Below are 25,324 nucleotides of genomic sequence, written 5' to 3'. Positions count from 1 at the left end.
TTGCCCATGTCCCTGTGGTTGTATAATCCGGCATGCGACTCTTTTACTGATGCATTGTTACCTTTTTACGTGTCAGACTACAATTCGGATGGGAAATGTGATGTAAGTACCGTACCTACAGGAATGCACTCCGCAAGCTTATGCATTGGAATTATTGATGTAGATGAGCTGTTCGCTTAGAGAAAAAAGAAGAAGAAATTTGAGATTGTTGAGTGATGCTTCAGTGGATAGACAGACGATTATGGCATCGTGATTCGCGATAATCTTGGTCTCTTCTCGAACATTGATCAAGGCTAATAAGTACCTAGTAACTGGAACAAGTTTATTACTGTCTGACAATTCCCCTTCCTTCAACCAATAAAACTAATGGGAAGGAGAGGAGCAAGGGAGTACGTTTGGGTTTCTTATATATCTACATGTGTCTATAGCATGATTGGCTTAATTTAGATATAGGAATCACCAAGCAAAGTAAAGTAGTAACCTGTCACCCTGTGCCCCAGATGCATGCCCAGGTTTGGAGGCTTTTCGGGATTCAGGGTGACGACTTGAGAGGTATCGTCGGGGCGGTTGAAGGCTTACTCTAAGGGCAAGCCTAATGGGTGCATGCTTAAATGAGCCTGGGGAAAAAATGTACGAATCCAAACTTGCACTGCTGAAATGATCAAGGTTGTTACCCATGAATGTCAAAATTACAAGGAAGATACCAAACATGAATCGATATTAGTATATTTTCTCGTACCTTGATCCTACGGGACTTCCCTCTCTCGTCATCCCAGAAATTGTTACCGACTCTCCATTCATAGCTCATAGCTTGTGTGTAGGTTGTAGGTGGTATTGAACATGATTTTCTGTAAATCATAGCCAGAAAATCATAAGAACAGTCAGTCCATCTTTCTTTCGCCTTCTTCCAATCCCCATCATGAGTAAAGAGTGAACCCTGAAAAGCCCTAACAGTAGCATAGATAGGTACGAGCACGGGTGTAGGTAAACTAAAACCCTATGTGTATATTTTATGCCATGCATCAAACAGCTGTACAAAAATCGACCGGGACCTCATGCATGCATGAACATTGAAATGTTTCCCTCCAGCTACATTTGGTAGATACCTAGGTACCTACTACCTAGTAGTACATTGATCGACCAGCCGGGTTCTTCAGGTCCCTGACTCCCTGGACGTTAATAAGGTTCGTTCTAGATCCAGAAGAAAAACACAATTAGCGTACACTCTGACTCTTTTTTCCCTCTGCCTCTCTTGTTTCGTCTCATTGCCCAAGTTCCTCCCTCACGAGCTTTCGTACATGATGCATCTGATGAAATGTCATCGATTCTTGATCTCGTACCTGATTTGTGGATTTAAGTTTTGGAGATGTGGATTCTTGGGTTTGAATTGTGGATTCAGAGGGTGTCCACTGTCAAGAGTCAAGGTCAAGAGTCAAGGTCAAGACTCAAGGTCAAGACTCAAGTCTCAAGTCTCAAGTTTTTTTTCAGAAGAATATTGGTTCATCTCGTAAGTCGCAGCTAGAGTTTGAAGATTTGAAGCCAATGATTGAATGATGTGACGACCTACTACATAGATAGCGAGGTAGTGTAGTTAAGGGAGGAAGAATAGTTAGTAATGAGTATTGTATTGAGGGAAAGTTGAGGCATTCTCCGTCTCGTACCGTACCGTAGACTTGTAGTAGCGTGCGCTTGTAGAACTTAGATGATCGATCCGGATGTGTTAGTATTGTGGCAATTGTAATCAGGAGTATTGGTATGTGCCGAGTGCTGATTGATACCTGAGTAGTTTGACACGTCGAGTGAAATGAAGGAGGGAAAGAGAGGATGAGATGCAAAATGGATTGCAATGGATTGAATACCTACATACAGACGGACAGACGGACAGACAGACAGACAGACAGACAGACATACATACATACAGACATACATACAGACATACATACATACAGACATACATACAGACATACATACTCTGTGCTTAGCTAGTAAACACCGACCTAGTAGCCACATGACTAACGCAACTAAAGTTACGACGAGTGTATGCTACCCATATACTCCGTACATCTACATCACAGCTTAATAAACATATGGCAGGAGAAACAAGAAACGAACGAGGGGCTGAATGATTATTATTAGTGAGGTCAGAATCGTCAGATCAACGAGGTCTATTTTATTTTTATTTTGCTTGGGGAAGGAGTATTAAGAATCAAGAACTTGATTTGTTTTTTTAATCAATTCATCATCCCTTGGGTCTGTTTTTACTTTATTTTTACAAAATTACCTCTTCCTGTTATAATCTTGAATCCATATTGGACGAGATCCTATCAAGGGAATACAATCAATCAATCAATCAATCCATCAATCCATCAATCAATCAATCGAATCAGCCACACACACCTGGGTAGCCAGACCAGACCAGACCAGGTCTTGTCGACCATAGGTACACACACACACGCACACACACACACACACAAATATCTATTCCCCAATCCATATTCATCCTCATCATCTCATCCATCCGCCCATCTCCATCATCTACCAAGAAAGAGAGAAAGGAAAGAAAAAGAAGAAAAAACCTTGGAAAATTCACTCTCTCGTACCCTCACACTCACACACACATATCACAGCATATCTACTCCACTCGCTCGTACACAGTACACCCACCTGGGCACACATACCAAAAGCAACCAACCAACCATATCTTCTCATTTCAATTTTATCTTCTTTCTCCCTTACTTTCGCAATTAAAAGAATTCCCAATTTCAAATACCGTTCAAATCTCACAAGGCCTATTACATTCCCTCAGGATTCCAAATTCCCAGAATTCATCCCAGGAAGGAAAGATCTCGACCAGTTCGATCAATTCATCTCCATCTCCATCCCCATCGTTCGTCTTGCCTGTCTGGCCTAACGTTTGTAATATTCAATTCTGCTCAAATGATACCGGAGTAATCCTGTCAAATCATACACAACCGTACCAACCAAACAAAAAAAATCCAAAGCAGAACCTCCGTATACAGGCACTACTTGATTGAACGTCATGCGAGCGGAAACGCGATCCACTTTCACAAAACAATTTTCTATTTATTAACTTGCGACAAGGAAGGACCTCGTGGGGTTTTAAACGTTTTATCTGTCAGTCGCTTGCTCAGTGCTCAGTGCCCACACACATTAACTCGGTCGAGATTCACAATTTGATGGCCATGGTCAACGCGTGCAGGTACTAGATTGAAACCTTGGAGCTCCGTGAAGGGTTTGAGCGGGTTTTGACACAGCATATATTACAGCTCAGTGCCAACCTCGTAATATTGAGAGGGGCATAAATTTTATCTTATACACATCGATGGAAAGATGGGTTTGTGGCCGTTCCGTTGGAAAAGTACTCGCAGAGCGTCGCGCAGTGGGGCTAGCACTTCTCGCTCCGAACACTCAACCATGCACGATGCTGGCACACAGCGGGACCCTGGAAGGCATGATGGATCCGAATTAAACCCTTTATCAGTTCTCGAGAGAAGAAGAAGCCGGAGGGACTCTCAAAGGAGAAGAAAATCTTCGAGGGATTCGAACAAATTACAGAAGCCTGAAAGGCAAAGGACTTATAGTTTTTCTCCCGGTCGAAACGATAGCATTCGCGTGCACAGAGACGTGCATAGACCTCCGGTTCCTCCTTTACCTGCAGATGGTCGAGACAGAAGAGACACGACAATTGGACTTACAGATCAAGAAGCCGAGGAGTTAAAGGATTGGCAGAGGGTGCCAACATTACATAAAAGAGGTGCTGCGGAACTCTCAAGGCGGAAGTCGAGTAAAAAGCGCAAGGAGGAATTTAATAGGGAAGAGGAAATTAAAGCAATGGTTTCTTTTATGCCCAGCAGACCGGCCGCAGATGCCTCATCATCTGGTCGTCCCATGAAGAGGGATAGCAAGAGAATGCGGACCGGATTGAAAGGGAATTTACAAAACCCGCGTTCCGATATTTCACTGCCAACTGCGGAATCGATGCGTTCTTCAGTATCTTCGAATTCCGAACATCAAACATCATGGAGAATATCTGCATTAGATGCGTTGGCACCACGCCCTACGATTCGACATTCCGAAAACCCTCGATATGCGCCTGGCGTAACCGGTTTTGGTTCGGATAGATCAGACTCGCAAAAGCGACGTATCTTGGATCGCATACACATTCCAGAAGAAGTTCTAAAAGCAAATAAGAGAATTGATGAACTTGCCGATGATCTGGACGCCCGAGAGCTTCGAGAGCTCATGGAAAGAGATCAGAAGAGGCGAGAAAGAAAGAAGGCAGATGAGAAGCTGAAAGCAGAGAGAAGATTAGCAAGAAAGCAAGAGAAACAAAAGGCTGAAGAAGCAGCTGCAGCTCGATACGGTACACCACCACCGGATAATATGGAGAGGGGGGTTCTAGGAAGAGAGGTAGTAGGCTTGGGCATTGGAACATCCGCAGTAACCACATCAAGCAAGAGGAGAGGATCAGATACTTGGGATTCTGGGAGAGGAAAGCGACCTGCGGATGCCTTTTTCAAAGACTCCCCTGCGCACGAAACTCCATTCGTCAATGAGAACCCAACCCCTTCTTCAGAACGTTCCGTACCATTCTCAGGAACTGCGCAGGTTGGCACTATCGGCAAAGCTAATGCTTCACCACCTGCTTCACCACAGGGCCATCTTCGAGGGCCATCAAATATTTCACAGGTGGTAAACCTAGATAAATCCAGGACCCCTTCTCCAGCTAAAAAACAGCGAGTGGAGACAGAACCTGTCAAGCAGCCTGTGGAAGCCAAAACTTCTCAATCGTGGACATCATTCTTTAGACGAAACAAGAGACTCAGCAGGACTTCTACACCATCTTTCTCGAACACTTCACGGGAAACAGTGCAAACTGGGCCACCACCCCACTTGGGATATACGCCAGTGGTTAGGCAAACATCAAACATCCCCAAACGAACAATGTCAAAGTTTAGAGAAGATTTGCCCGAACTTCCAGTTTCACCACCGGACTCTCGACTACAATCTCCTGAGACTGATATCGTACCACCAATACGAACTGCTTATCCAGATAAGAGAGGTAGTGTACGAAGGTCTTTGGAGGAGCAACGCAGATACGATACTCCAATCAGTGTCGTGCGTTTACGAGATAGCACACCTACCAGTGGCCACAGATCAACAGATGTACCTTCACCCGAACAACCTACCCTTATCTCCCAATCTCTTGCATCAATAGATTCCGAAGGATCATGGCTTTCTGGAAAGAAAACAGCTTCAAAACGAGGATCTGCACAGATGACATTGTCACCATTACGCGATTCTGCTAGCTCTTTACAACAACGCTATAAAGAATTATCAGAATCTTCGGAAGAACTTGGAATTGCTGAAGATGAATACTTCAGCCGCATTACACCAGGGCCTGAGGAAGAAAATATGATGAAGCGACAATCTACCGGTCTTCCCATGGCTTCTAGCGATGAGGAAGATGGAGCTAGCTTTAAACAAAATCCATCTCCAGAAGGGCAGACAAAATGGGGAGCTGTGGCAAGACATGCTACTGTAATTCACCGTGAACGAGCGAAATCTCGCGAAGGACTTTTGGATGAGGCTGTTGAAGATTCTCCAGGCTACCGAAGAAGTATCAGCTATCAGGCTGAATTCGTCGACGAGGATGGTACTGGTATTAGCAGAGCTACAAGTGTTGACTTCGGACATGTTAGAAGAGTCAGTGCTGGTAGCGCGAGACTTCTTGACATGAAACCAAGAGCTTCTGGAGAGGCACGAAGGACGAGTGTGAGTCATAATGACTCGTAAAGTCGAACTGGTGGAAAGATGAAGATTTTCAAGGACAATGACAAAACGAAACGAGCACCACATTCTTTTAATTATTTCATTACAACAATTTTGTCACTATCGACACCCACGCTCATTGCAACTTTTCTTTTGTCAGCATTCGCTCCTTTAACAACCATTTCCTTATAAAAAGGCTCGAATCGACCTAAACGAAAATAGTTAAAAAAGCTTCGTCTCGATCATTGTCATTGTCCATGATATCTTTACTCTATACATCAACTATCGGCTTCTCATCCATTCACTCGCATTACTCCACAATCACTATTTCACGGATTCACGACAAAACTTTTTCTTTATTTCTTTTGCTTTTTTTCGGTTTCATAATGAATTGATATCCCCACTAGCACATAGATGTTTCTGCTTTTTTTTGCTTTTTGATATTTTCGAATCGATACCCCAACATGTATTTGAAATAGGGGACCGAAAAAAGAAATCGGGGTATCGTTGGGGAGTGGAAAATTATGACGGCGTCACTCCTTTTTTTACAGGATCTTGGGGAAGGCTTATGGGCGAAGGAGGAAATGGAAGGGGAGGAAAATATGTAATATTACTTCTTGAGCGGAAGAGATACCCGGGGATAAGAAAGATGAGAGGGAGGGGGGGGGAGAGAGCAGGGCTCTTAAGGATTGGGCATTTGAGGAAGATTATAGTATTTAGTAATAGTGAGCTATCTAGCTTCTTCTTTTTTGAAAAATTTTTTCTCTTCTGGTTGATTGATTTCTTGAGGTATAGATGAGGTGAGATGAGTGAGAATTAAGAAAGACTTCAAATTTCCAGAATTTTGGATGCGAGATTCGAGGTTGGGGGACGGGGATTGGGAATTGGGATCCTGAGAGGTTGTACGAAGCGAGGGAGGAAGGAGTCAAGAGGAGGATGGCGAGAAACGAGGTGAGATGAGATGGCCTAGTTTGGGGAATAGGTAGTAGATATCTACTCGTAATCATGATTGTATTATATTATATTATATTGCAATGTACTATATCCGTGCTCGCTTTTGTATTTTGTATTTGATGTGTACTTGGAGGGAGAATGTGTAGGGAGAATTTGTAGGGATAGGGAATATGTACAAGGAGAATGAATTAATGAATGGAGTTGGATGTGCATTCATTGCCTGTGCGATTGATGAAGTTTAATATAATGTGATGTGTATGTGTACGTGTACGTACATGTGCGTTTATATGCCTGAATAGGTGGGCAGGCAGGCAGGTAGGGTTTTCAGCTGATGTTTTCTTTTGATTGCGCGCATGTGTGTGCAGTGATGTGTGCATGTGCACCACATGTATGGGATGGGATGGGATGGGATGGGATGGGATGGGATGGGATCACCATTCGGGAGAGTGGTGAAGAGATGAGAATTGATAGGTATTGGTGGATGGGTAGATAGGTGTGATGTAGTTATTAGCTGCAGGTACAGGACGGAATTATGATGATATCGATGAGGGGAAGGGGGGCGGTGGGCAGGGGCGTTTTTCAGCTGAAGGATGGGATGGATTTCGTGCATGAGGATTTAAGAGGAGGGGGACGGCTGGACTGCTGGCTTGCCGTTGTGGATTGAGGGATTGAGGGTGGGTGTGTGGTAATGTGTGTGGTATTACGAAGAGGGGCTGGGGCTGGGGCTGGGGCTGAAACTGGGAGACGGGAGAGGAGAGAGATGGAAAAATGAGAGATGGAAGATATAGATGAATTATGTCATTCAGGATTAGGGCTGAGTTGTATGTATGTAGTACGGTGGTGGGATGGTAGAGTGTGAGTACTAATTAGTAAGCATGTGTCTGTGTGTGTGTATGTATCACGGAGTGGGAATCTGATATCTAGAAGGAGCTAAGGAGTTGTGGTGTTGTGGTGTTAAGATGTTGAGATGTTGTGATACTGTAGAGGGGTGGAGGGGTGATTGTATGATGTATTGATTGCATAGTTGGATAGTGGGTTGGTTAGTTGACCATCTGTGATAGGGTCTAGAGGTATGGTATTTCATGACTCGGAAGTATAGAAAGAGAGGGGGTTGTGTCTGGATGATAGCTAGGAGCTAGCAGCTATTGATGAATGAATAGGTGATGGATGGATGTTTTGACCAAAGTTATGATGTTGTCATGTCTGTAGAGATGGGTTGAAAATCAGGATATCTTTGGGTGTTCCCTGTTTGATCAAACATACTAGCCGCCGAGTTTGTAGTATTGATGGGCTTGTAAATAAGTAAAAAGCAAATGACCAACAGATAACAGCGACGGCGAGACCGAAAGAATTCAAATACAAATCATGATACAATCCCAAAATAGATCTCAATACCACCCATTCTACCATTCTATACCCAAAATAACAATATTCTAGAAAGCATAGAAGATTCTTTGGAATCAATCATACACACTCCAAACACACTTCAACCAATCATATCCCATCATCCATCTAACAAGGATAAAGAATCTAGCCCATCTCCGCTTACACAATCATCATTTCGTCATTTGCCGCCTGGATTACCAGGTATCAATTACAATTACCCCTCTTAGAAATCAATCGGCATTAGAAAGCATCGGAAGAGAAACAACCCATCTACGGATCTTCCTTGACTTCCCACCTTCTTCCCGTCAGCCTCAACAAACTCAAAAAACATACAAATACTCTTCAGATATCTGCGAGAGTCTTCATATGTCATTCTTCATTCGATCTCTTCCACGATTACCAAAAACATATAATCGCACCGTCTTCTTCCAATCTATAAACAAAAGAGCCTTTCATCAAACTATCGCAAATATGGGTGTCCACAATATTGCAACGTGAGTTTTACTCCCCCGCCCCCCCTCCTCTCCAGAAACGAGATATATACTTCCCCCCCTCGATTTTTGGATCGGTATATTGGAATAGATCATCTATGTTTCTATTCGGTCGCGTCACAATGTTATACCATATCTTCGATGATATGTGTAGGTTGTGTGGGGCACGAAGAGCTTTCCGACAGAGATCCATAGTGTAAACACAGATATAGAAACACAAATACTAATAGAAAATTAATAGCGCAACTGAATTCAAGTCAGCTCTTGCCGACAACCAAGTTGTTGTTCTCGATGCCTTTGCAGTATGGTGTGGTCCTTGCAAGGCCATCGCTCCTAAAGTTACTCAGTATGTTTTCTCCCTTTACTGTCCTGACTACATACCTCCCCTCATTCTTTTCTACAAAAGAAAAATAAGAAATAAAACATTCTAATTCACGGTAAATAGGCTTTCGGTCGACTACCCCGCCGCCCATTTCATCAAAATCGATGTCGATGAGTTGCCAGAGGTATCACAAGAGCTTGGTATCAGAGCCATGCCTACCTTTATAATCTTCAAGGGAGAGAAAAAGGTCGCAGAGGTTGTAGGTGCTAACCCTGCTGCGTTGGAAAGTGCTATTAAAAGCGCTGTTGAGGGGGTTGAGCCTAAGGCTTAGTAGGGGGTGTTTTTGATGATAGAGGGGTGAGGGGATAGAAATAGAAGATTGAAGGGGGTATTATACACATGGATAGAACAAAGTATCTACGGGGACAACACCGCGTGTGTTTTTTGGGTCCTGTTACGTGGGGGTTAGGAAATGAACGTATGAATTGATGGTTTAGAAATACGTGATTTGAATTTATGATTCTTCTTGTGAATGGCCTATGAATAATTGGGATGAATTTACTCTGTTTCCACGTACGCTTCATTATATTGTGAGGTCCCCGACCGATATCAATCGCGTGGGAAGTTTCCCTTACCTAGGAGAAGGAACTCGCATCCGCTATGAAATGTTGAATCAAACATCTCTCAATCCCTGTCGCATTAATGCAGAGAACCCGAGCACTATATAACTTGATATCATACACTTCTATCCGTCTTATGGTTGTTACCTGAGCTGCCTATCTCGACCTGTTGGTAGATTGTATAGGCCGGTCAATGACTCGATGGGTTAAAATGAACTGACCGATGTCCACCTGGACCTAGGTGGACCACCGCTTTTCTGGTATGGTGGAATGGGATCGAAACACGGATCTTTATTTCATAGCGTGTTGTTTTTCCTAGTTGGATTAATAGACGGCTGGTCGGCTGACTGGTTGTTGGTAGATGGATGGAGAGGGGAAAGAGAAAATAGGATGGACAAGGCGAGAAGGGAGGGGATTTGATGTGTTGGTTTTGAGATAGGGGTTGGTGATTGGTGATTGGTGGTGGTTGTGTATTGGAACTGCGCTGGAATTTTATGAAAGTGGTACTGTAGGTTGGCTTCCTGGGTTGAGATTGGAAAGATTGGGTAGGTTTGGTGGCCTGGCTTTGTGGATTTTGTAGTCGAGATGTTGATAGCCTGGTTTGAATCTTTATACCTGGGAGGTCGAGCCGGATGGTGTTGGTAGTGCGGTGTGGTAGGGTGGTTGGTGTAAGGAGATGTCTGGGAGGGAAAATGTGTAGATTTGGATATGCAGATACCTTTTCCTTCTTGATTTTTCATAATAATGCATGCTTCTTCTCTACTCATTTCGAGGCTTTTTTTCTTTCTCTCCGGCGCTCTTGTATTTGTTCTTTCTCTTGTTATATGATGTAGCACATGATTGATTGTCAACTCGTGTTGGTAATTGATCATTATATTCTTCTGTGCATTTTTTACTTTACTCACGTTGAGGATACGAGTACGACATGAGAACGCACGATGAATTGGGAAGAATTTGTTGTTATTGTTGTTTCTCCGTTCTTGGTCTTTGAAAATTGGAGAATGGATATTAATGAGTTATAGATAGAGTGTAGAGAAAGTTCTCACGGATCGACATGGATTGAATACCTGTATATTGGGTGTTAATATCTCGGTCTCAGTCTCGGTCTCGGTCTCAGTCGACTGAGATTGGAGTGTGTATATGAGAGACGAACGGCAATATGAACAACACTAAATTGAATACTACGTCGAGAAAGAAATGAAAACAAAAAAACAGAAGTTTTGTCGAATTCCTCGGTTGGAGAATATAGAATTCAGCTGAAATATGCGAAGGGTGATGGTGGAAGACCTGTTGATGTTAAAAAAAATTTACATCTTTTTTTAACGAGAGGGGATTTCGCTCTTGGGGTTCTTTCGTTTTTTGTTTTTTTCTTCTTCTCATGTTTATTTCTCTTCTTCAACCTTTCCCCCTCTTTTCTTTTCTTTTCTTTTCTTCTCTTATTTCTTCTTGGTTTCCGGGAATGGTTCATACCATGTATGATATAGGGAGGCCAATTCACCAATCTACGAACTCACAAATGAAGGAATGGTATGGAAATTCGATGGATGTCGTTGTATTCTATTTTGTGACGAGAAGAGTAATTCATCACCGGAAAGGCTTTATACATATTCATTATGGATTTTTTTTTAAATAAAAAAAATAGTTATTTGAGGAGATGGGTAGGTATTGATTCTACAGGTCGGAACTTCTATTATAGGAGGTTACGGGATGTTGGAGCGCGGGGTTGTAGATTGTTTGGGGGGAGAAGAGGGGGTGTTTTTTGGGTGTGTTGTGTAATTTGAAAGGGAATCTGTTGATTAGAATGTATATTCTGGGAGATCAGAATAAAGAGTATGTATGTATGTATGTTTGCAGATGAGATGACAGATGAACACTATGAATTTCAAGCGAAATTTGAAGATGCGAAATTTCTTCTCCATCATCGATGAGTATTGAAGATGGAACGGAACTATCATTTCTATACAACGAGTGGGGGTGATCAGGTAGACGCCTTTTCTCTCTCGAATTTCTCTTCTGTTTGGGATTAGATTTTTTGGTATGATGGATGGGTTTCTTCACTCGCGGCTAAGGTTAAGTCTTGGTTTCTAGTCGATTGTGCGTTATTTTGAATTGGATGCATTGTACGCTGCTCGATTACTCTATCGATGTATACTTTTGATTAAGGTAGGGTAGGAGAGAATATCAACATCTATTCCTAATACACGGAATGATGCAGAATCAACACGAACGTTACTTTCAGAGGGAGGCGAATAGTCGGGGCTTGTAGGGGAGGTTCATGGGTTCTCGTGTATATTTGTTTATACAATGGTGCAGATATTGAATCTCCGAGGTGGAATTGTTCAGATCGGACTGTACTATTTTATTTGTTTGCGCGAAACGAACTAGGTACCTACGAAGACGAATCTTCACTCCATCTACATCGCTCATTATCCTCGCACTATCCTCTCTTTTTCTTCTTCCCGCCTCCTCCCCGTTTCTTTTCGCCTGCGCGATATACCACAAACTTAATTCAAGTTTCCCCCTGAAAAGAATCAAATCGACATAGTTTCGTTTCGCGAATGCACATCCGCAACCCTCCCAAACCCCCTTTCAAGAGATCAAAGTTGTACGGCTGGCCGACTGGTTTTATCATCCGGCCAGAATCGTGATCTATAGCTATTGCTATTTATGACTTCTACTGTTTCTTCACAGGATAGAGATTATGGTGATTACATCGCTCACAAAGCAAGCCTCATAAATGAATGAATGAATTATAGATTACCCGGTAAGATGCCACATGCGATGAATATCATGGATGCCACAGTTTGTTTTCTCACTAGTAAACTCTGGCGTCATGTCTACGCGAAGAATAACGATACCAATACCAACACCAACCGTACCTACTACCAGCTATCCAATCCCAAAACACGATTTCTCAATCCCGAATTTGAAATTCCAAGCTGGAGTATACCCCTAGAGATTTAAACATCAACATCATCAAGCTCTCTCTCTCTCTCTATATTACCAACCAACCAACCAACTAATCAACACACGCGATACACCTTCTACAGCATAGCTCCCGACTTCTGAGATCCGAGGAACACACACACATATACGAAGAAACCCAGAGAAAGATTCCGGGATAAGCACAACCTGAAGCCCACCAGTCTGACGGGCCACATCCCAACCTTCCAACGTTACAACGAACCTATTTCCCTCTTGGTTGCGACCAGAATTCGCTTCTTGATGGTTTCATCTATAATGAATTATGGTTTCGAGTTGCAAAGTATGTGAATCGATGCGTCAAGAAAGATTGCCAATTCGAATTTTGGCAGCCCGAGTGTCCCTTTGGTTTGTCAACTTGTTATTAGTGGCCTAGCTGATGAATTTCTAATTTTTAAAGTCTCGGATGTTTTTTTTTACATATCTACTATCTATTACATCGTCTCCAATCTCCCCGACTTTCTTTCATGCTAATAGCTACCTATATATTAAAATGAGTATTCGTATTCCGTGTCAAGGATCTCAAACGGCATGCGTTTTAACGATCTCGTTTAGTTCCCCATCAACTTCTCAATCTAGAACAACACGTCACATCACAACTGCACAAGCAGGACATATTCATTTATAAAATCTTTCATTCCAAAGAAAAATTTAGTCTGTGTACCACAGACGCAATGACTTTGAACAGACAACGAAAGACAAGTCTAACAAATCCAACAGTTCCATAAAAAGGCCTCTCACGACCAATGATAACGAGTCTCTTTAAAAGACTACTTAAACAAATAACGCCAGTTTAATCCATCCCAATGTTCCATTGTTCTATTCCATGCACCACAATAATGCCATAGTCCATTCCCATTTTTAATATCCATACAGTCCAATTCCGAAACGCCAATTCATGAATGCAGCCATCACCTTCTACAACCACGCTCAATCCTCTCTATTATCGCCCTTCCGGCAATTATTCAATAAGGAAAACATATCTGCGATGATTAAGAGAGAACTGCCTTGATGGTCCGGATCAAAGTCCTGGGTAAAAACCAGAGATCCATCAAGGTCAGTCTCGCAAAATAATTGCAGATATGTTGTCCCTATTGAGCAAATGCTGTCAGGCCGAGTTCGAGCTGGATTGATTGCAGTGTGTCAGGATCCGAAATGCGCTATTTACAGCGAAAAAAATCAAACACGCGGCGATCCGAAATTTAGTTTTCTGGAATACCAGCCAAGAAGGAGAATTGGCCACCTCCTGCTGCCCAGACAAGCTTCTTTCCTTCGATGTTCTTGTTCTCGAGCTCCTCTGCAATGTAGACATCTTGGTCATCTTCCAAACCAGTCTGTCTGTAGGTGTTGAATCCCCAAGAATAGTGAGGACTGTGACCATCAGGGCCAAGAACGATGCTGTGGTCACTGCCCATAGCAATGTATGATCCTTTGAATGGGAAGGTGAGAGGTGTCTTGATAATCGATCGTTGGTTACGTTCGTTTCTGATGATGACATCTTCTGGAAGTGCCTCAACATCATGGCCAGAAAGACCATCCTGAGCTTTGCCAAAGTAAAGAACCTCGCCCTCGTGGGTCAGTGCCAAACTGGAAGCGTTACCTGCGGCCATCATCTTGATATTCTTGTCTTTGAGAATATTGACTTTGGTGGCAGTTGATGTGACTTCTTCAGTCAGGGTACCATCTTTGCTGAATTGACCACATTGACCCATGTTGTTTGCTCCCCAAGAGTAAACGGTGCCATTCTTGTGAATGGCGAAACTATGTTCTGATCCACAGAAAATGTCGGTCATGGCCTTTGGTAGACCAAATTCACGAGGAAGAAGAGCATTCAATCTTGAACGTTCAACGATTCTTCGACCAAGTTGATTATGCTCACCAGCACCCCATGCGAAAACAGCACCCTTGTTGTTGAGAGCAAGGTAATGGTTGTTACCAGCGGCGAGCTTGACAATGTTCTTCAAGCCAGGAATGAGCATTGGAACCAAGGTCTCCTTGACATCTTTGGTGAAGCCCATTGGACCATCAGCGCCCTATTAGATAGTTAGTATGATCCAAAAAAAAGGTTGTGGTGATTGAACTTACTCTGATTGATCCCCATCCATAGACCAAGCCATCGTTGGTGAGGGCGTAAGTAGCGTTGTCACCTGCAGTGATTTGGGTGAAGATAGTGTCTTCTGGTACATTGGTCAAATCAACTTCGCCAGGTGTTGATTCCAAGGGGTTGCGGGCATCTGCGGCGGCTGATTCATCATCCGACTCTGCATCGGCATCTCTCTCAGGTGCAACCCAATCATCGGTCTTTCTACCCAATGCTAATCCATCAGCGACACCCCATGTGAGAATCTTATTGTCTTTGGTAAGAGCAGCTCCGTGCATACCACCAGCAACCATCTGAACAACACCACGAGCAGTGAGAGCGGGGTTCTTGACTGGTCGATTGATTGTATCTTTCTTGGTTTGAAGACCGAGACCAAGCTCTCCAGCTTCATTGCAACCGAAGACATAAATGTCCAAGAGTTGAGTGGGAGCGAAGTTGATAATTGTCTTTGGCTTCACAACCTTTGCTTTGACAATCTTTGGCTTGACGACCTTTGGAGCCTTGGGCTTTGGAGCGGCCTTTGGCTTTTTGACTATGGGGAGAGGCTTCGCAGCTGCTTTTGTGACAGGCTTCTTGGTGGCAGGAGTGGATTTGGTGACTTTTGCCTTCTTCGAGGGTTTTGCGACAGGTTCATCGGCATCGTCGGTGGATTTGCGCTTGTTTGATTTTGGGGCAGCAGGCTTAGATGGAGCGGCTTTAGCGGCAGCGACTTTCTTTGCCATGGCAGCTTTGGTGGTAGTTGTCTTCTTGGCGGTGACAGATTTAGTAGTAGTGGCAGTCTTCTTGGTTGAAGCTGCTTGTGCCTTGGCTGTCTTCTTTGCGACAGCAGTAGAGACTTTCTTTTGAGGCGCGACATTTTTTGCGACACCATTCTTTTTGGGTGCGAGAGCTTTCCTCATGACTTTTGAGGTATTTGCCTCGACTTGAATGCTCTTTGGAGGAGAGGTTTTACGAGATGAAACTCGAGTAGGAGGTGATGGGATCTTCTTTGGTGGCATCTTGCCGGATGAAGTTATTCAAGCTTCGAAGATGACGAAAGACGCGATAAAGTACGGTCCTCGAGAATAAATCTTCGAGTGATAAGTGGAATTGAAAAGAGCTTTGAAAAGTTTGCTGTACGAGAAAAAGTAATTACAATTCGAGACGGTTGAAGATTGAAGTAATTGATTGAATTCAATGGAAATTGAAGTGGTTGTTATGAATTGTGAATTGTTGTACGGTACGAAGTTGTGTGCGAATAATCTGATTCCGTCGCGTTTCTTTAACCATAGAAAAATCAAAATCAACAACTCGGCAAGGATGAGCTATTGTTTGGATCAACCATACTAGATTGGGCTTAGAGCTTCGGGCAGATGGGACATGCTAGCCGTATCCGATTCTCGAGGAATCTACCGCCTACTAGTTTCGGACTAGCTCAAAACCATGAAGCCCTGAGTGAAGAATCGCCACAAAGCTACAGCCAAGCTAACAATTGACCTCAGGGCTATCGAGACAGAGTATGCAGCCATTGCAGTCTTGTCAGGTCATTCGGCCACTCGATCATCCAGCCATTCCCAATTTTGATAGGTGTCACATGACTAGTCACATTAGTAATCTGGGAGACTACCGTGCCAACGAATAACGACGCGACCTTCAAACCATGTACTAAGATGTACTAGGAAACCACCACCTTTAGTATGAACTTGTCAATCCTCTAACTTAATACTTGATGAAAAGCTTAACTTATACACGCTTGACATACTCGTATATACATATAAATCGTTATTATCGTCAACAAGTACGACCATCAGGACAAATAGAACCATCGAATTCCTTGTATACGGATTCCAGAGAATAATAGGGGTAAGTGACAATTGACCCAATTTATTTCACGATCCACACCACCCAAAGTTTGGTCTCTTCTTATGCATCAAAAACTGGTACAACCGTGACACGCCATTGGGGTGCAGTACAATCGTTACTCAAGAGTCAAGTAAGTATCTTTCCATCTTTGCTTTTATGCTTTTGGCACCGTTGGTGTCATGGAGACTTGATGAAAGCATCACTCTGCTAGCCCTCAAGAAATCCCAAATCAAAAGGCTGTATCATCTGTACTCCCAAAGATAACCAACCTACCTTATATCCCTTATATATTGTAATCTTACATTTCATTACCAATTGATGTTTCAGAGCATCTGGACTAACAGTCGCTCATTGGCCTGAGTTGTTGTGTTCTCCTCTAAAGGTCACGATAACATAACGTTTTGCCATTTTCTTTTCATCATTTGTCACTCATCCATCTCCTCATCTTATTATTCAATTGGTACTCTCAAGATTCGAAGAATCTGTAACTCCCGATCACTTCAAGGTTTCAATCTTGAGTAGCTTGGAAGTGTCTGAGCTTTGTGTGAAGTCTATACTGTCAAATCTTTCGATTTTGCATGAAGACATTTTTTGCTGATTTTGCCCTCATCGTTCGCGTGGTGATTCTGCACTCGAATTCGTGTTTGGTTTCCTCCGCACCTCTATTTTATAGCCTTCAATGGTTGAATATATTGCTCCAAATGTAGATAGGGCGATAAAGATTCTGATATGGGTGGTCTGAAGTATTTGTCGCTCTTGAAACGGATGTACGATTATGGTTGTGTTTCTCAAGGGAATGCGAAGTAGTCGCGATACCTTTTCGGATCGTCTTTGCGGTTTATCAATAGATCACAATGCCTCATAAATGATGGCCATTCTGTGTGGAAAGTTCTGAATTGCTGTAACGACGTAATCGAAGATACTCAAGCAATGACTGCACAGCAAATGCTGCAAAACGAGATTCGTCAGAGTGCAACGCAACACGATGAAGCTATAAAATGGTTGACGACTGTACAAATTTTCTTCCCATTTTCTGCGTGTTGTTGATCCTTAGTTCAATTTACTTTCTTTCAATAAAGAAGAAAAGAAGAAACCATCAATAATTCTTCAGTCAAATTGGAATAAATAGAAGTATTTACATCTTTGAACTTTGTAGCATGTTGATTGATATGTGCAAACATATGGCATCAAACATACATTTAGGCAAGCTTGATGTACGCAGTAAAAGGCCTATTAGCTTGGCAATCGCCCTGCGAGAATGCGCCACAGCGTATGCATCTCAGATCTTAGACCAATCAAGATCAACTCAAGATCAACTCTCGTGACCCCATGCAGAACCCAGCCTCCACTACCCGTGTTTTATAACTACCTGCTTCTCCCCATAGCCGTTGGAAAGGAAAGTAGCTTTATTGTTTGTTATCTTATTGACATACGCAAACGAACCAGACGTTCATATTGTGGAATGGCCTCCAAATATCAGCCGGACGCCCAATCAAGTGACCTATCATGGTTATGTTCTGAAGGACCATATCTAGAATTCATCAAGAGCCTTAAATCACGAAACCCCTCCATCTATAAGCCAGACCCCAAAAATCATAGGATTGGATCCCGAGTGGGGACATCAAGATCAGTTGTTCTGAATGTTTGCCCTGATCACACAGTAACGTCTGAGCATTTCAAAGATGTTTCCGAACTCAAAAATCACTTTGCTCAACGAGCGAAAGACGATGGGAAGGGAAAATCAAACACAATGCAGAGGGTGTATATTCTCGAAGGATTAGATCCGCAATTTATAGAAGCATATGGGTCATACTTCTTTATGAACCCAATGTTTTTCGCTAGGCAAGGAAGAAATACAATATGGGATATGCGTGATATCCAGGAAGGATTCAGTGATAGCCCCCCTCTACCCTCACTGGAGGACCCGGATAAGTGTTTCCGTCTCAAATATCGTGAAATGAGAAAATTCGGTCCAGATTATGATCACTGGCGAACGATCTGTGCGACGAGTGGATCACATGTTTCGGGAATCGGTTTCGGGTATAAATTAGATAGTCTAGCTGCAGTGGAGAGAAAGTGTTCTTTTTGGTTCAGGGATGCTGCTGATAATCAAGGAGGGTGGGATGGTATGTATGGAATTAATCATTTCAAGTTGAACATATGCGTGGATGCTCATGAAATACTAACATATGACTCCTAGCTGTTATTCTCTGTGAGCCACCAGTCCACAAAGTATATCGCGCGCGGAGCCTTTTTCCACAAGAGATCAAGAGCGAATTATTTCAAGGTGGTTATATTGATTTTATCGACCTCGATGTCTTGACCCGAGACGGCTTGAATGGGGCATTGGATGGCCCTCCAAGAACCTGTATGTTTGATGATCTATGCTTCTACTTCGAACATCATAGCCCACTCCTATTCGAGATGAAAGGAGCGACACCCCCATTGATTGCGTCTGTCTTCCTCAAGAAAATAGTAGCTTCTCATTACATAAAATTGATTGACTATTTCGAAATAATTGTTCAAAGATTGAAGAGGGTAAGTGTCTTTCTTCATGTCATCCATATACTAATTTCAAAATACTGCTACTGTTAACACTCAACCTTTAGGCAGAAGGACTACTTTCCCGTCAAACTGATAAGCAAGACTACAGCTCTTGGCCAGAACAACGCGAACAATGGTCCAGTCTACAACTCACCCATCGCTTCCTCTCAGAATACAGTTCCGACATCCAATCCATCATTCAAACCTTGAGAATTTCCACCTCACCACCATACCCCACCCATTACCTCTCCTCAACCCTCGACTTCCCCTTCATCCACAACTCCCTCTCAAATCTCTACAGCCGCGTAACTACAATCATATCCTCAACCCAAGGTCTCTCCTCCATAGTCGCCAATCGCGAAGCTCTACACGAAGCACGTCTTTCTGTCCGCGAGGCGAAGAATTCGAAAACGCTTACATTTATTGGGCTGGTTTTTATACCTTTGGCTTATACCAGTGCGCTTTTTAGTATGAGTGGTCAATATCGGCCGGGTGGGGAGGAGTTTTGGGTTTATTGGGCTACTTCTGTGCCGATCATGGTGTTGGTTTTTGCGGTGACGTGGGCGATGCAGTTTGAGTGGGATGAGCTTGGAGGGTGGAAATGGTGGGGGAGATCGTGGTTATTTGGAGATAAAGGGGGTAAGGGGAGTGGAGGCGGGAATAAGGCGCAATGGGGGGAAAAGAAGTGACGTGCTGAATCTTTGCATTTTGAGCTTGGTGTGCTAAATTTTCTTTGCATACTTTTAGGTCATGTCTCCCATTTTCATCGCGTGTATGTTTTATCATCACAAGCATCTCGTTTCTACAACGACATCTCTAGTGCGGTATCAAGAAGTACGAATGCCCGTGCAATAGATAATTCTCTGTATTCTCTTCCTCTTTCACAATCGCTCACCCCATAAAAAACCAAGAAATCCGAATCTTCCCTCTCCCACCAATACTTGCATTTCGCGGGCTCGAGATAAATACAATATGCTTTTTTGGGTTGGTTGTTTCGTTGCTTGTCTCATTTCATGATTGTGTAAATAAAAGGGATGTTTTGTTCGTGCGTTATATCTTTAAAAAATTTGTGAGTCTGAGATTAAGTGACTACCATGGTGGTATTCTCGCTTTCTCTGCACCGGAATATCAGGACAATGACAGGGGCTCATGGTGTTTGCATGTGCTTAACTTTCCGAAATCGTGCTCCAAATTTACTTTTTCTGGCCAGTCATATGTGCTGGGTAAATACCTGGATTTTCAAGCTCCATCATAAGCATTGTTGAACAGCATCAAAAGTATATCATTCATCTACACTGTTCGAGACAATCCACTTTGTCAGTATTCTGCACCCGCTTGACTAAGGCATTTTCGAAATTGTACACATTGATAGCTTTCACGGATACCTGCATGACATGAATTTTACCCAGAGGCTTACGAAATTCTTTGAGAGGTATTGATATGTGAAGAAAATTTTTCATTGGAATTGCTATTAAGATAGATAGATCTCAGTCTCGTCAAACTCCACATGTTCTCCATCAATGCCCCCCACCCCAACAAATATTACAACCTCGGCACCATGGAAATAATTCAATTGGTATGAATGACTGGTTAATCACACGAGGTTAGCGAAGCAAGGGTGAAGGAGTTTAAGAGGGGACTCACATAGATTGATTGAGTAAACGTGCTGGGGCTTTAACACGGGACTTCGAAATGTGCACCGTGGCTTCTCCCCGTTTCTCTAGTCGTACAAGAGGATCTCTACAAGGAGAGGTGTCCGTCATGGGGCTTTAAGACATTGCTGCCGCTTCTCCCCTTTTCTCCAGGCGTGCAAGAGGATCTCTACGAGGAGAGGTGACCGGCACAGTATGGGGCTTTAACACAGGACTTCGAAATGTGCACCGTGGCTTCTCCCCATTTCTCCAGTCGAACAAGAGGATCTCTACTGGGAGAGGTGTCCGTGAACCCCGGGGCATAATTCTAATCAGCCAAGTCGGAGACGATCTTGCTGGATTTGGAATTCTCATCAGACAAGTTGGAGACAATCTTGTCGGACTTGGTAATCTTCGATCTTGGTGTTGAGTTGAAAAAAATGAAATGAGTGGGAAGTGCGCAGACTTTATAGAAGTTCTACGGAGAGGCCAGTTGGTGCAAACAGAACAAACATGGCTTATTTAGGAATAGATTAGGTTCGTAGTGCAATTTGAAGAAAAACGGTTATCTGTCAATAGGAACGTTTTCACCGGTAAGGTGTTCAATACCTCCAGGCTCAGCTTAACTACCCAGTACGTTCATAGGAATTCGCATGCAGATCTCTTAGTAATGGACAACTGTTATATACCCGGGTGGTCTTATCGTATACATGTCACTGTAGTGTAACGATAAGAACATGATCTTCTCGATAGCCGGCACAGAAGGGGCGGGGCAATCGAGTGGTATCGTCTCGTGGAACACTAGGGCGAAAGTATAAAAGTTGACTTGAAGTTCGGATGGAAGGATCGTTGCTACACACGTACCATTCACGCACACCAACTAGCCCATTTCTTTTCAAGCAAAGCTTCATTGTGCTGGTTTTCAAGTCATTTGACCACTTCTCTATTCGTGAGATCGGCTTCATTGAAAATATCTCCTTAGTTGACGATCCAGATAGTAAAAATCGATATGATTGAGTTTCCTACTTTCTGACTTGCTCAATCTGATTCTCTCCAGAAGATGATGTACTAGTGGGAACTAAGTGGGCCATCCCATCCCTTTTTTACCCGACGTTTGTAGCGATCCCGCCCCCCCTTTTAGCGCGGTGCAACATATTAAACTTTGCGTCAATGAAATAATAGGACGAAATTCTTTGACCTCAACATCAAAAATTTCAATGCTACAATTGATTAACCACAGATGGATTACAGCATTAATGAGAGCATAAGCTTGTCTCTGAACAAAATATTATCCAAAATAGCATTAGATCGATTTCAACACAAATGTTATCGGAGTAATGGAATTTCAAAACCGTTGTACTAATGGTCAAACGCTGTGTGTCCTTCCGCTTGTAAAGAGCTAAAATTACTTACTTTGTTTTTTGTGGTTCACTTAATCGCTGAGATACCCACGCAGCCGGGAAGTATGTACTAGGTATGAAAATTCGAAATCAGATGCACATACCATCACATGGTAAACTACAAGAAAGCTTGGCTCACTTTATGATCACAACCAACATTAACATGAAAGGACGCCACCGATGTTGGGCAGAACGACTCTCCCAGTATAACTTACAAATCCAGTATCGTCCTGGAAACCAAAACGACGTCGCCAATGCCCTGAGTTGGTACGATTTAGGAGAAGCAAATTTTCATGCCATGCCTCTCCTCCCCCCATGGAGATTTTCGGCGAAAATGAATCCGTGTTGATTTACAGAACAGTCGTACACTATCCGGCCACACGACTATGAACCTACTAACTCACTCTCCTCAGCTTAAGCTTCTCTCCTTTTAGGCCTGATTTCCGTGCCAATACGGAGTTATCGGAAATGCAAGCTACATCTGAACTGGAATACGGCTTGCTTTGCCGAATCATCCGATGGTGAACCCGGCTCAACTTTTTATCCGGATGTAGATGAGTCAACTGATGCTCAAAAAGGGGTGGACTCAAGTTAAACTTCCTCCATAAAGGAGCCCGAAGCTTCGGGGACACTGGATTTTCAAAAGCACTTACTTTTGTAATACTGAAAGGTAAAAAACGCCGACGATGAAATTTTTACTGTGTAGCGGCGCCGATAGCTAAGTGTCAAATCTTAGTACATGACACATCAGCAATGACTCGATGAGAAATCATTAGTACTTGATGTACTAACAACGAGAAAAACTCGAGATACAACAGTAGATACAAGGATTCATGAGATAACGGAAAACTTGAGTTTGAGATTGGCTTTTGCACTATTGCTTCAAAAGCTTCCAGACTTTGTATAGATACTCATTTTCGATCAAGTAATCAACTTGTAGATTTTGATCCGAATCAAACAGTATTTGGAATGATTGTGATTATTCCCACTTTGAAGAGAGTCTTGCAAACACGTGTATCTGCTATCAATATGATGTACTAACAAAGGCAAAGCTATCGGTTATTGACTAGTTAGCCGTGCAATCAGCAGGGCCTCAAAACATAGACCACTATTACTACTTCTTACCGTAATGTAAAGATTTGTAATTGAACACTATTGCTACGGCGCCGAAAGCCGTAGGAAGTGATGAACTGTAAACCATGGCAGCAAAGTCGTCCACCGTAGGCAAGTCGGTTAGGCTACCAGCACAACCCACAAATGTATATTTTAAAATCCAACCCTAAGTGTAGTCTTGCGGGACTTTGTAATTTGCTGTATCTGCTACGGCTCTTGAGACTGTGGAACGACGTACGCCTTGATTACTAGCAGGATATGTGATTCTGGCGTATGAACCTCCCATGTTAAAGGTCCATCTTTCACCCTGTTGGTCTGCCTCTTTCCAATAAGTTCGGACAACTTCCTGAAATCAACGAATCTTCAATTAAGTCAGAATCTGAAACGATACCAAATTCTTTCAACATCTCCATTCGAACTCCACTATTCTATCTTACCTTATAACCTACCAATTATTGCGAGAAATCTATCCACCAACAGATAACGATTAAAGATGTCTTTCCAACAAATTCCCAATGAACAATCAGAAAGTTCCTTCATTCCGCCTGTGAACTCTCAAGCCAAGCCGAAGACCCGCACAGGCATACATTCTCTTCCTATGGAGATTCTAGGTCGAATTTCTGAGGAGTCTATGAAGGAAGAAGAGTCAGGAACAAACACTGGCAACATCACACGCAACTTGCCGAACTTTGTCACAAGCTTGAAATGTGGCGTGAACGATCCATGGCGTAGAGCTTATATCCATACCCTGGATGCTTGCAGCAGAAACTGGGTCTATTCTCTTCACTTTGGAAATAACTGGAAGCTACAGATGGATTCCGAAGAAGGTGGACTAGTCCGAAATATTGTCATCAAATATTTACCTGAGATCTGGGAAAATCACCCCTCGCACTACTCGCTCTATAGACCTACCCAGACTATCAATGGTGTCCCCGTGGTCAGTGCATCGGCGGGGCAATTAACCATTGTCAAAGACGTGAGGTATTACTACTGGAATCCAATGCCAGAGGTAGTGAACTCGTCACTAGACAATTTACCCAACGTTCGTTCAATTCAACTAGAGTTCAAGACCTTCTGCGTTTGCTTCGAAGCAAAAAGCCTTGGTATGTTTAGAACTTTGCAAAGCTTTCTGGGCGATCATAAAGACTTCAAGCTCAAATCCGCCACAATTGAGTCAACGAGTAGAGTACTAGGGCCAGATATGCAGCGAATTGTGATCCCGCAGGTCACTGTAATGGCAGGCTATGACGTCTGTTTTGATCTCACAGACAAGGGAATCTGGACATTGAAAGTTTTTTCAAAACAGACGGATGCTAGAGCGAAGACTGTGAATTTGGATCCAGAAAACTATGAGGGTTCACTGTCGCGTATGCATTTATACGATGTTGTCCAGGTGTTGCGTGGATGCAAATGGACGTGGATACTTGAAAGAGAAGAGAATTAGTTTAGCAGCTTAGAGATAAAAGACTGGTCCGAGGATTAGCAGGTCATTAATTTGTCTTACTGCATGTTACTTATATCAGAATGATGATTTAATGGACGTGAGCCATTCCTGAAGCCAAAACCATGTAATTTGCGTGACATTGCCTCCTGAAAAGAGTGATTGATCTTCTCATTTCCAGGATGAAATCGGATCCACGTACCCACCATTTTTCTTTGAGTCTTTACAGATACAGAGCGGGAATGAAGAAGTGGTATGAGATGAAGTGAAGTGAAGTCCAGATTACCTAAGAAGAAACCTGGACACGTGGCCAGTCACAGAAAAAATAGTATCACGTGAACGGTGGCTCCCTCATTCGCGGGGGAAAAGATGGCAGAATTGATCAACCGAATAAATTCTACAATCAATCAACCGGAAGTAAAATTACGAGAGTTAAAGTACGAAGTGAAATATTGGGCATTCCTCGGTTATAGCATAATTCAAAATATCAATTGTCCAAATCGAAACGGAACAATTGGATTGATGAATGGTTTTGCTAGTAGTCAATCCCGGTCTGTCTTTTCTCCTGCAATAGCTTCCTAAGCATTAACGTGACAATAAATCAACCTGTAACAGATTAAGCATTTGGAAGTTGATATAACATCGTTCACAGCATTTCTATTTCTAGCATTGAAGTCATAATGTCCGCGAGAACTTCAAGAAAA

At 42.9% G+C, this 25,324-nt stretch overlaps 5 protein-coding genes across 5 annotated transcripts; 4 read left to right on the top strand and 1 right to left on the bottom strand.

Annotated features, from left to right (window-relative positions):
• Nucleotides 1–3,351: 3,351 nt before the first annotated feature.
• Bfra_005961 (uncharacterized protein) lies at nucleotides 3,352–5,817 on the top strand (the record flags this gene model as incomplete). The annotated part of the gene is made up of 1 exon (XM_037336336.1): nucleotides 3,352–5,817. The coding sequence occupies one exon, from the start codon at nucleotides 3,352–3,354 to the stop codon at nucleotides 5,815–5,817; it is 2,466 nt and encodes an 821-aa protein (XP_037191546.1).
• Nucleotides 5,818–8,446: 2,629 nt separating this feature from the next.
• Bfra_005960 (putative thioredoxin protein) lies at nucleotides 8,447–9,478 on the top strand. Its single transcript, XM_037336335.1, has 3 exons — nucleotides 8,447–8,627; nucleotides 8,866–8,970; nucleotides 9,070–9,478. The coding sequence occupies exons 1-3, from the start codon at nucleotides 8,500–8,502 to the stop codon at nucleotides 9,275–9,277; spliced, it is 441 nt and encodes a 146-aa protein (XP_037191545.1). The 5' UTR covers nucleotides 8,447–8,499; the 3' UTR covers nucleotides 9,278–9,478.
• Nucleotides 9,479–13,750: 4,272 nt separating this feature from the next.
• Bfra_005959 (putative ran exchange factor prp20 pim1 protein) lies at nucleotides 13,751–15,647 on the bottom strand (the record flags this gene model as incomplete). Its single annotated transcript, XM_037336334.1, has 2 exons — nucleotides 13,751–14,581; nucleotides 14,634–15,647. The coding sequence occupies 2 exons, from the start codon at nucleotides 15,645–15,647 to the stop codon at nucleotides 13,751–13,753; spliced, it is 1,845 nt and encodes a 614-aa protein (XP_037191544.1).
• A 2,056-nt stretch (nucleotides 15,648–17,703) lies between these two features.
• Nucleotides 17,704–19,724, top strand: Bfra_005958 (putative tpr repeat protein oca3 protein; the record flags this gene model as incomplete). Its single annotated transcript, XM_037336333.1, has 5 exons — nucleotides 17,704–17,761; nucleotides 17,792–17,847; nucleotides 17,972–18,617; nucleotides 18,692–19,029; nucleotides 19,101–19,724. The coding sequence occupies 5 exons, from the start codon at nucleotides 17,704–17,706 to the stop codon at nucleotides 19,722–19,724; spliced, it is 1,722 nt and encodes a 573-aa protein (XP_037191543.1).
• A 3,948-nt stretch (nucleotides 19,725–23,672) lies between these two features.
• Nucleotides 23,673–24,623, top strand: Bfra_005957 (uncharacterized protein; the record flags this gene model as incomplete). The annotated part of the gene is made up of 1 exon (XM_037336332.1): nucleotides 23,673–24,623. One exon carries the CDS (start codon nucleotides 23,673–23,675, stop codon nucleotides 24,621–24,623), a length of 951 nt encoding a protein of 316 aa, XP_037191542.1.
• Nucleotides 24,624–25,324: the final 701 nt, after the last annotated feature.

Source organism: Botrytis fragariae (genome assembly GCF_013461495.1).
Source record: "Botrytis fragariae strain BVB16 chromosome Unknown tig00000075, whole genome shotgun sequence".
NCBI lineage: Eukaryota > Fungi > Ascomycota > Leotiomycetes > Helotiales > Sclerotiniaceae > Botrytis > Botrytis fragariae.
Note: the sequence above shows the minus strand (reverse complement) of the source record. Positions and strands in the feature narration are given on the sequence as shown.

What these genes read in the sequence shown, in the direction of transcription:
- Bfra_005960 (XM_037336335.1), top strand. Translation starts at nt 8,500, where the DNA reads ATGTCATTCTTCATTCGATCTCTTCCACGATTACCAAAAACATATAAT. An exon ending in GGTGTCCACAATATTGCAAC is followed by an intron (nt 8,628 to 8,865) that starts GTGAGTTTTACT and finishes GAAAATTAATAG; the next exon opens with CGCAACTGAATTCAAGTCAG. An exon ending in ATCGCTCCTAAAGTTACTCA is followed by an intron (nt 8,971 to 9,069) that starts GTATGTTTTCTC and finishes CACGGTAAATAG; the next exon opens with GCTTTCGGTCGACTACCCCG.